The sequence below is a fragment of the Cydia pomonella genome, chromosome 1 (assembly GCF_033807575.1).
Source record: "Cydia pomonella isolate Wapato2018A chromosome 1, ilCydPomo1, whole genome shotgun sequence".
Taxonomy (NCBI): domain Eukaryota; kingdom Metazoa; phylum Arthropoda; class Insecta; order Lepidoptera; family Tortricidae; genus Cydia; species Cydia pomonella.
This window is the reverse complement of record NC_084703.1, coordinates 31,620,471-31,631,577: the sequence shown is the minus strand read 5'-3', so window position 1 is coordinate 31,631,577 and position 11,107 is coordinate 31,620,471. Positions and strand designations below refer to the sequence as shown.

At 37.2% G+C, this 11,107-nt stretch overlaps 1 protein-coding gene across 3 annotated transcripts; it reads left to right on the top strand.

Annotated features, from left to right (window-relative positions):
• Positions 1 to 1,333: 1,333 nt before the first annotated feature.
• Positions 1,334 to 10,637, top strand: LOC133528626 (retinol dehydrogenase 13-like). Of its 3 annotated transcripts, none has more exons than XM_061866094.1 (6): positions 1,334 to 1,483; positions 1,704 to 1,850; positions 2,224 to 2,586; positions 2,705 to 2,826; positions 2,906 to 3,123; positions 8,178 to 10,637. In XM_061866094.1, the coding sequence occupies exons 2-6, from the start codon at positions 1,733 to 1,735 to the stop codon at positions 8,320 to 8,322; spliced, it is 966 nt and encodes a 321-aa protein (XP_061722078.1). In that variant the 5' UTR covers positions 1,334 to 1,483; positions 1,704 to 1,732; the 3' UTR covers positions 8,323 to 10,637. The 3 variants fall into 3 exon arrangements, with proteins under 3 accessions (XP_061722078.1, XP_061722070.1, XP_061722060.1); XM_061866086.1 differs by lacking the exon at positions 1,334 to 1,483 and adding an exon at positions 1,502 to 1,565; XM_061866076.1 differs by lacking the exon at positions 1,334 to 1,483 and having other exon boundaries at positions 1,573 to 1,850.
• Positions 10,638 to 11,107: the final 470 nt, after the last annotated feature.

Here is an 11,107-nt window from a genome sequence, read left to right as displayed (position 1 = left end):
ACGTACCATTTCCTGCACACTTAATAGAACAACAATGACCCACTTCAGAGCATAAGAAATGAAAATAGGGTTTTAATGTTATTTTCACCACACCAACTGGTAAACGCCCTCTTGATTGTTCAAAAACGAATGAGAAAGTTGTATTTTAACCACATGTGAGGCAAAGTAATCAAATGCAAATTTTGAGCTGTTTCCTTATGCTAGCTAGTAAAATTGACTTTTAAATGATGATTTTGAATGATTATTTTTTATTACGTTCATTTGGATTTGATTTCATTTGAATTTTTTGGTATTTCATAGTTAGTAGTTTCCTCGTGTTGGTGTGGTGAAAAATGTTGTGTTTCACTCGGAGGCAAAGTTTGTTTAACCCTCGTGCATTGAAACCCTCGCAACGCTCAAGATTCCACTTCTCGAACCACTCGCTACGCTCGTGGTTCAGTTTTGGAATCTTTCGCTTGCTTGGGTATCAATATTAGCACGAGCGGTTAAACAACAACTTTGCCCCCTTGTAAAACAAATAACTATTATCACTTATTCGTCTAAATAAAATCAAAGATAAAATGGCTTATTTTACTTAGTAAATTGTTATCCTCTAAAATATACTCTGGCATGCCCACTTAGTCAGTAGAAAATAGAGGCAAATTATAAAATGTAGGCACGATGAGTTGACTGTCCATGGAAAATATGAATCTCGCGCCTTTTACTACTGTCAAAGTGGGTGTGACTTGTCAGTAGAAAAAGGCGGCAAATTTAAAAAATGTAGGCTCCAAGAGTTGACTTTCATAGAATATGGTGGTTACTGGTTAAACCGAAATGGGATAGAGTCGAAAGATTAGAAACTAGAGAAAGCTTTGTTCTTATACTGACGACGAGGTTTATTTCAGAAACAAGATATTTCTATGTTAAACATTATCGTAAAGGTTGTAAAATATCAACTAGAACTCCTATTTTTGTTTCAACTTATTTATGATAAACAGGCCTTGTTACCTTTTAGATGAACAAGGCGTGAACAATCTGCGAAATCGGCGCCACACTCGCGTAAAAATGTTCGCTAAATTGCAACGGGCCGTAACTCCGTCTGTCTGTTTGTGGTGACCAAGGATAGGCTATGGGTCTACTAGAGGGTAGGGCCTTTGTTCTTGACGGATATAAAATATTACTAATATGATAAGAGCTAATAACATAGAGCTAAAAACATTTTGATAATCGCGGCGGGCTTTCAGCAGACACGTTCAAATACCTGGAATCGTCAAATCATTGCTGCCGCTCTTTGCCTGTTGATAAAGTATATAAAAAAGAAAACATATAAATATGAAGGAATTAAAGATCTATTAAGTTCCCTTTGAAGGTTTTCTGTCAACACAAAATTGAAAACAAAAAAGCCGATGTTTGTAAGTATTACGCTTCCAAACATTCGCTACCCGGTCCGGATCCGGTTCTCATGTTCATATGCTCTTTAGTCTTTGGTTTATATCTTTGACAGGTGAGTCAGGAGAGGTACCGTTAACATAACTTTTTACTTTTTAAATTTGTTTTCTGACGTGTTACTGAAGTTATATTTGTTCGTAAGAAGTTAAATTTATCTAGGCCAGTGCACCTAATTCTGTTTCGGCTGAAAATTGCTTATAAACATAATTTTCTGTACAAAAAATGTTTTGTCTTTAGTTACATGTTCGTGTTAAGTGGTTGTTTTTTTTTTACAGTTAACTTATCCTGCACTAAGTAAAATAAAATGCCATTCTTTAGTGGACGCTGCTTGAGCACAGCCAAGTTGGTCGGTAACACTGCTGTAATTACGGGATGTAGTTCCGGAATAGGCAAAGAGACTGCTTTAGACTTTTATAAAAGAGGTAAGTATGTTATGTTATCAATGTCGTTTATTGCAAATGGGCGACCATCCAACCGGGATCGTGTAACAAAAATTGTGGGGATCTGTTTAATTTAAAAAATGTTTTGATTAGATAAACATGGAAGTAACCTTTTTTTTACACAGAAAATTTTTGGCCTTAGTATTGAGAGGGTTGGCTGACATGGGTAACCTGCTGCGTTAAAATATTTTTTATTCTACTTTTTCCTGATCAATCCCCACTATTTTTGTTACACCTTGTATAGAAAAGGGCGGCTAGAAAGGGGCCTGGGGCCTTCGGCGGCTAAGGCTGCAAATTTGCCACTGGTTACCCTTTACGTTTACATTCCACTAATAAATGTTGTCTCTAATTCCAGGAGCAAGAGTAATTATGGCCTGTCGTGATTTGGAAAAGGCAGCAGTTGTCAAGTCTGAAATAGAGGAAAAATGCAAGCATGTTGCAGAGACAGGCAAGCTGGTACTTGTAAAATGTGATCTAGCTTCTTTGAAGTCTGTCCGGGAATGTGCCGTAACAATATTAGACACTGAACCACAGATTAAAATCTTAGTTAATAATGCTGGGGTCATGATGTGCCCTAAGAGTTACACAGAAGATGGGTTTGAAATGCAGTTTGGGACAAACCACTTGGCGCACTTTTTGTTAACTATGCTCCTTCTGCCCCGCATGAGGCACAGCACTCCAGCAAGGATTGTTACTGTGTCCTCTGCAGCCCATACCAGTAAGTGTAGCTAAGACACTGTACACATGATTGAACTTCAAATATCTGGGTCAAGGCATGTTTAGAAAAGAAAAATTCATTAAATTGAATTACAGGTAATCTATTTGATTTGTTTTAGGATATGGTATCAACTTCGATGACTTAAATTATAAAAATAGGTCATATAGTCCTGCAGAAGCTTATTCTCAAAGCAAGCTTGCAAATGTTTTGTTCTCTAAGGAACTGGCTTCTAAATTGAAGGTAAATCAATAGATTTTGGTCATATATTAATAAGTAATCAATATTTATTCCAGTGTCTTAATTAGGGTTTATTTTGCAGGAACATAACATTGATGGTGTACGTACATACAGTTTGCATCCAGGTGTAATAAAAACTGAATTGGGTAGACATTTAGATGACAGCTTGTTTTGGGGAGCCCGGCGACTAATTGGCATAATGTTTATGCCATTCCTTAAGTCTCCTGAACTTGGTGCTCAAACAACCATATATTGTTCGGTTGATGAAAAATGTGCAGATGAAACTGGCTTATATTACAGGTAGGTAGTACTGTTACTGTATTAACTTATGCTTACTTATGTACAGTTGATGTTAAAGATATGTGTACACTGTTGCTTTACACCTTCCTCCTTTGTAGTAAGGCGAAAAATGAAAATATGTCTTTATCGTTTACTGTGCTTACATTGTTTTCAGATCCTATTCGCATTTATTTATCGTCATTGATCGGGATTTTGGCAGCCACTTGGGAAAAGGACCTCTATTTTATTTTATTTCCTGTCATATATTTTATGAATATATTACCTACGCTTAAATAGCATTCCTAGCAGCTTCAAAAGTATTGCGGCCTTAAATTCTGTTTTGGTATCAAAAACCCTGATCACTATTTATCGCTTAATCATATAAAAACTCAGAAATGCGCATTTTCCCTGAGATAAGACCTAGCTAGATCGATTTTTCGCCCCTGAAAACCTCCATATAGAAAATTTCATATATAAATATACAAGAATTGCTAGTTTAAAGGTGACACGAGTTCGTCATTCGAATTCGGAATTAAAAAATTTAATCACTCAGATCGTGAAATTCCTAGGCATATCGTGAATCCTACCGATGTATTGGTTTAATGACACTACCGTCAAAACATTACCATCTGCCTGTTCTTACGACCGGCCGCGGGCACATCATACCTATCCCATAGATAGAATGCTTGAATGTGCGATGCTTGACGAAGCACTTAGCAAGGAAACTTATCGTGGGCCGACTTTAAGAGGCAATAGGAGTGGTCATTTCTCCATACAAAAGTATGAGATCCATACAAAGACATGCTCTTGGCCGTTTTTTAAGATTTTTATGCAGGATTTTTCGCCTAACCAGCCAGCGTTGTCCTTATCGCACTATATATATTTACAAGCCGCTTCCGGTAAGGGGGCGTCCATAAATTACGTGAGATGATTAAAGGGGGGAGGGGGTCGAGTCAAATCTCATCTAATCTCACGTTGGGGAGAGGGGGGGTCTCGACAAATATCACGCAATTTATTCTCTGATTGAAACAAAAAAAAAATATACTATTTTGGTCCATTTAATCCAAATTGTATGTACATGCTTAAACTAGTCGTAAATAAAAGCACGAACCAAATTGTTTTTTCTTTTTACAATAAACAATCCAACGCGTTTACGTAATAAACCCACATTCTGAAAAATCTCACGTGAGATTGGGGGACGGGGGAGGGGGTTGAATAAAATCTCACGACATCTCACCAAGGGGGGAGGGAGGGTCAGAAAATTGAAAAAAAACACCTCACGTAATTTATGGACGCCCCCTAACGAGACGGATACATTCACCTAAAATATTTTAATCTCAGCTCCCGTACCCTCTTAACTATGTCAATCCATAAAAGAAATATGTTCAGAGCATATGCATTATGAAAAAATAAATAAAAGCTTTTTAAGCGCGCGGTTGTTTTATGCGATAAACGCAGCGTTGAACGCATGCGGGCGCGGACCAGGAACATATATCATCAGCCACCTCTCAGCTAATACTTTGTCAGATGATTGTTTAGAATGCTATCATGAATTAGAAAAAAACAGTTAGCCGGTTGTATCGTGGTGGAAGGACCATCGGTTGATGACGTGAACATAAAAAAAAATCTTCAAAAATCTATTTGTAGGTACACAAATATGTTTACAGGAGTGTTAAGATTAACCTAATTAAATACAATTGACGAAATGTAGGTACCTTGTCTATGAAATAAACTAATCAGGTTGCTCTGACTCCTACACTAGCCTCATCCTGTCTCGTATCGTATTTAACCCAGACTCAAATGAGTTTATAAAATTGATACTTAAAGCCTATAAGAAGAGGAAATACTAAATATTATACTTCTACATTTTTACAATGAAATTAATTAAATTAATAAACAAGCAATTTAAAACTATATAAAAACTAAATTAAACTAATTTAAATTTATCATTCTGTGTGAGACTCGATCAAGTTGATTGTTGCGAGTGAAAGAGCGTGTGTGTGTGTATGTATACACCGTGTTTTTTTTGATTTGCGTTAATTTCGAGGGTGCATTCCTGAGCTTAAATTAAGTAATTTTCTCAAAGACACCGATATTCTAATTAACTCCATTTCGGAGATAATCAATCATAAATTTTTATATTATAAGGCCCTTACGAGCGTGTACACTTGCCTTAGGGCCTGTTTACTTATTGATTAGTGTTTAGTGCGAGTACATACATTTGCTACTAAACGTACGTACTATCTCGGACGATCGATGTTAGAAATGACATTGATATATCACAGTTTTCAATTGTTTGGTTGAGTTAAATGTAATGCCCATGTTACAACAACGCTATATGCAACATTTAGTTACTTTTTATAAATATAAAAATTGTAAAAAAAAAAAAAAATTTTTTTTTTTTGAAAATTAACTATGCCATTTAGTTTCCTTAAACGTACTTACCGAAACCCCGGAGTTAACGCAATTCAATAAAAACACTGTGTATATGTATGTGTGTGAGTGTATTTGAAAAGAGAAAGTGGTTATTTATCAACTTTTAGAAGTTCTTCTATATTCTCGTAAGAAAGGGAGCTGAGCCATAAGATATTTTTTTCTGAACTTCCCTACGGGTAAATTTTTGATGAGAATTTTAGTATTACCTTTGTTATATACAAAAGGATGGATGAAGTTAGGCAGACGTTGAGCGAAAGCTGATACAGTCGGGGGAACTGGGACTTTGAACGTGCGCTTTAGTAGCGTGCAGTCGTAGTTGGGAGACTTCAAGACTGTTTTGTGAATACCACGCGCAGAATAAAAATACCACGAACGCTGAGACATCTAGATCGCTGTACACTAGTTTGGTAGGATATCTAATTGGTTTTCGAAGGAAGACCTTGATAACAGCTCGTTGCGCCCTTTCCAGTGTAAGCATGTAGGTTTTGCATGCTCCGCCCCAAGCAGTTATGCAGTATGCTAGTACGATTCGCAGATGCTAATGTAGACTGTTCTAAGCAATGACTTGTGTGCCGAGTTTCATAAATTTTTAAAAACGTAAATAAGTCTGCGTACTCGATTTGCTGTGGTTGTTACGTGGATCTTGAAATCCAGCTTTTCATCAATTACCACCCCAAGATATTTTAGGGAAGGAGCCCTGTCGATCGGCTGTCAAGAACAGGAAGATGCTGGTGAATGGGTTCGGTTGCAAGTGTGAATTTTGATACTGGGTGAAGTAGTATGAGCTGAGGCTTTTATATTATGGAAACAAATGAGTTTTGTTTTTGTAGTGTTGAGTTTAAGCAAGCTGCGTTTCAGCCACTCGGCTACAACACCCAGACCCCTTTCTGTGGATTCAGCAACACTTGTCCAGCTGCAGTCGTGGAAGATAATTGCCGTATCGTCAGCATAGCAAATTATATCAGCGTTGAGTAAATTGCATGAAGTTATGTCATTTATGTAAACATTAAATAATATAGGAGCCAGAACGCTACCCTGCGGGACCCTGAAACCAATCTCCATAGCGTTACGTATCTTGGTCTATTTTCAATCGTTGTGTTCGGCCTGACAGATAGCTGCTAAACTATTTAATTTCAAACATAAAAAAAAAAAAAATATTCGCCTTACCACTTTATGTCCGCAAAGTATCCGTAATGTGTAAATTGCGTAACTGTTTATTTGGAACGCCTGATGGAATGCTACATGCAAAGTTTCATACATTTTTTTATTACTATGGAAAAAAGGTAAAGCGCTTTTTTTTACATGTTCATGCGACCTACTCATGTTCTTACCACCACGATACAACTATCATTTAACAAAGTATGAAACGGAAGGCAACGATAAAAAAAATGTGTTTCGGTAGCTGCCATTCCTCAATCCACCAACAGAGCGGCGGCTAACATCCACGAGGGTTCATAATACGTAGTCGTTAACCACGATACGAGTTTTCGCCCGTGAGCCGATTGGTCATGGAAATCTGTTCCTGGCTCGCGGTCTATTAACTGAATTATTATATCATGTGAAATGTAATTCCTGTATTCTTTTGATCGCATGAAACAGCCGCGCGCTTTAGTGAATGCTGCGTTGCTTCAGCGGCATAAATACCCTTTCCAGGGTCCATTTATGTAACATATATTGGTATGCAAATAAAAAAAAAGTACTTACTCGTAAACCCCTTAAGCATCACCCTGTCTTCCTTGTCATCGGAGTGAAAATGATGTTCATCAAAAATGTTAATTGACACAGTCCCCTGCAATACAACGTCTACAAGATACGAATAGTTACGATACGTGAGATTATAATTTATAACAATAGCGACTGTTTTTATTTTATCTTAGTACTAGGTATTCTTCTTTAAAGGGCCTGGCCGGAATGCCATAGTAAAATCGCCCGTGGCTGAAAATAAAATATTCTTATGCACGTTTATTTATATTATTATTAGATATAATTTTACTTAATATTATGCCCTACACTGAAAAAAATAGATAGCCGAACTGGTTTTGTAACTTTACTAAATAACTAAACTACGGTTATAAGAAAATAAACTTTGCATAAATTTACAAACTTATTTTGTAGTGTATACCCAGTACCTGAACACTGATAGCCAAACACGGTTTTGTAACATATAACACATAGTTCTTAAGTCCCAATTTTTGTGTAAACAGTAACCAAAATTTTGTTACAGTTATGCAAACATTTCTTTCAGTGTAAATGCTTAAAAAAACTTAAAACGCCAAAGTTATGTACTTCCAAAAACGTTAGGACTCTCATTAATTTGAAATAATGTGTCTTAAATACTACGAGTATATGTAAGTATACATTATCCGAAGAACAAGTCAATCGATTACATAGTTTGGCAAATACAAAAAAAAAACAGATTTTTCTTTTGTTTATTTATTTCGCAAACAAGTAGTATTTAGGGCATAATATTCGGTAAAATTATATCAAATAATAATACGAATTTTGCATAACATAAGAATATTTGAATTTCAGTCAGGGGCGATTTTTTTCATTGCGGTTGGGCCCTTTACCTACCTACATATGAGACGATATGCTTGAAATTTATTTACATTTGAATTTTCGTGCATTTGTTGTTCCAGTGACTGTGCTGTTAAAACCCCTGCCAGAAAGGCTCTAAACGACGAATATGCGAAGAAACTTTGGGATGTTTCGATGGATCTCGTTGGACTAGGAAAGAATTACAACCCGTTTACTGCTGAGGACTCTGCACCAAAGCGGAACTAGAAATAAACTAGAAGAGATTAACATGGTGGCGGGTGCTGGCGGCCGAGTTGCGGTGATAATTTAAATATACACTTTCATTTATTATGTTACTATACAAAAGTTTATATTATTATGTATTTACTAAATTAGGTTAAACTAAGTAGTTTTATCCGCATGGAATTTTTTAATTTTAATTTTGGCCTACGAGAAACTAGATTGGCCCGAAATCGAATTAGGCCGGTAACATTTATTCTTTATGAGATGAAACCTCATAGGCGGCGTTTTGTTATCATAAAATGATATCAATACAATTTAAAGTAAGCATCACGTAAGTTATGTATCTTTAGATTCAGAACGGTACGACATAGAAACAAAGACTAAGCAGTAATCAGTTAGATAATTGTAAGTTACTCATATACCACGAGATTATTAACTAAGTATGAAGGATAAAATAAGGACGCTTACGCACGAAGAATTTCGTACATTGACCCGCTATGTTCCTATCTCTATCGCACGCGCGTAATTATATTGCTATCCCTCCCATAATGCCGGCGGTCGATAACACTGCGCGCGAAAGTAACGAGTAAGTTAGTACAATTTATAGGTTGTAAAGTAATAGCGACTTTATAACATATAAATTGTACTAAACTACTGACAATTCAAAGTGACGCGCACTATTCTTGGGCATGGCGATACTATAAGCAAATATCAAGCCCCCTCCAGACTATGCGCGTGAATCGCGGCGCGACTTCGCAGAGCGAACATACCGCGACGTTGACGTAGACTCCACACTCGCACAACTTCACGGCGATTTCGCGGTTTGGTTCGCAGCAAGGTGGTGCCGAAGCGTCAGCTGGTCGGATTTAGTTTGCGGCAAGGTACTGATTCAAACTGGGAACTGATAAATTGATTTTTGGTTGATCAAGTTCGCACCCAATATAACCAAGTAGCCGCCGTAGAAGGTTATGACAGTTCAGATTAACCGACTCGTGAGCGAATCGCGGCGCGAAGCGATCGCGAGTGTGGAGTCTTGCAAGTTCGCGCTTCGCGTCTCCTTTGACGCGGGCCAAATACCGAAAATAAGGCGCGAAGGCGTGAACAATCTGCGAAATCGACGGCCCTCCACACTCGCGTTCGCGGCTTCGCGCCTCGATTCGCGCACGAGTGTGGAGGGCCCTTAAGAGAGTTTAGAGTCTGGGCTATAACCGCGAAAATCGAAGTTCGTCAATTGCGGGCATTCTTCTCTGTCACTCTAATTAGGTCTTAGTGAGAGTAAAAGAGAAAGATCCCGCAATTTGGGAATTTCGGTTTTCGCGGTAGGCCCCCTCTGTGCGGAAAGAGCGGTTCTGACAGCCCATACATACAGTGCAAGTGTTATTCTAAACGAAAAACTTCAATGAAATTATCTCGTTTACTTAACACTTGCATACGCTGGACTATCAAAATCGTTGCCAGCTTAGCTTGGTCTGACTCTAGAATGTATTCGCTCCCATATATTTTCCACGACTCTTCTATGCCGCACAGACTCGTCTATGGAACCCTATAACACTGCCCACACGATAGTAACACATGTAGATATTATTACATTGATAGTTCCTGGAACGTGGTTCTCATCTCAATAATTCCCATGCGGATTATCTTATTCTTAATTCGTTCTCGCACGGAAACTCCAAGTAAAACTCTCTCTCTCGCTTTTGCCGTTTGAGCACTTACGAGACCCGTTTTTCCTTCAGATTCTAGCAGCTTAATTAAAGCCGCCTCAAGTAGTAGAAATAATAATAATTATTATCTTCTGTAATTTAACGATTGTAACTGTAACCAACTTCAAAATATTCCACGGACAGCGATGATTGATAGATAACTACCTACACAAGAATTTAATATGAACAAAAGCACAATTTGCACCCTGAACGTATTCGAGTAAAATGAGTATAAAACATTTGATTAGTAATGGCTGTTTGTTTTGTTTATGTCCTGTTTTTCTGTAACTAATAATACTCGTAGGCCAACTAATCGGCCTTTTTTGCATAGTCAACTTTCCCGACTAGTCGGTATAACGGTATATACATCCCTACTTAAAATACTCTGGTGCCTATTGTACAGCATAGGTAGTACTCCTAGGATTATTTGTGGGATAATCCGAATAAGTAATACGCACAATTTTATTTACTAAATGTAAAATATTTATTTTATTTTCGTGTTGTAGTCGAGCCAAGAAGGCATTCGAACTATACGTACTTTTTTATATTATGTGACATAATTCATATGCTCATTTGATTTGATATGTTTAATTTTTGTATATAAATACATATAGAAATTTATTTTATAGTTAACAATAGTGCCTTTCATTTCAAGTATTCTCCATTATCTGGGGATTCCCTTAAAAGTCTACTAAATACCCTTCCCATTACGAGCCTACTATCCTTAATTACATAATTACCCTCAGGGATCGGAAACCGGTATTTTTTGTATGGGAACGAAAACTGTATTTTTTCGTTCTTTGTTAATTACTTCATTTCTAATTAGGCAATCTAATAATACGAAGTCGTTATCTGAAAACACAACTGAGTCCTACATTTAGAGTATAAAATAAACCGAAATATATGGTTATTTTGATGTTTTTGCAAAAAACCGGTTCCGATCCCTTATTACCCTTAAGAAAGGGACAAAGCGTCGTAAGCGTGCCGAACTGCCGTAATTCAATCCATGCATTTAATTTAAATCATGCCGCGTAATTGTACCTGTGTTGCTAGCAAATTATAACATGGGATTTAAGTAGAGATGTGCCGACTAGTCGGGAAAGCCG

Bases quoted from the DNA above. Each gene is read 5' to 3' on its own strand.
- LOC133528626 (XM_061866094.1), top strand. From the start codon at position 1,733: ATGCCATTCTTTAGTGGACGCTGCTTGAGCACAGCCAAGTTGGTCGGT. The intron at 2,587-2,704 runs GTAAGTGTAGCT...GATTTGTTTTAG, and splicing joins GTCCTCTGCAGCCCATACCA to GATATGGTATCAACTTCGAT. The intron at 3,124-8,177 runs GTAGGTAGTACT...TTGTTGTTCCAG, and splicing joins GAAACTGGCTTATATTACAG to TGACTGTGCTGTTAAAACCC.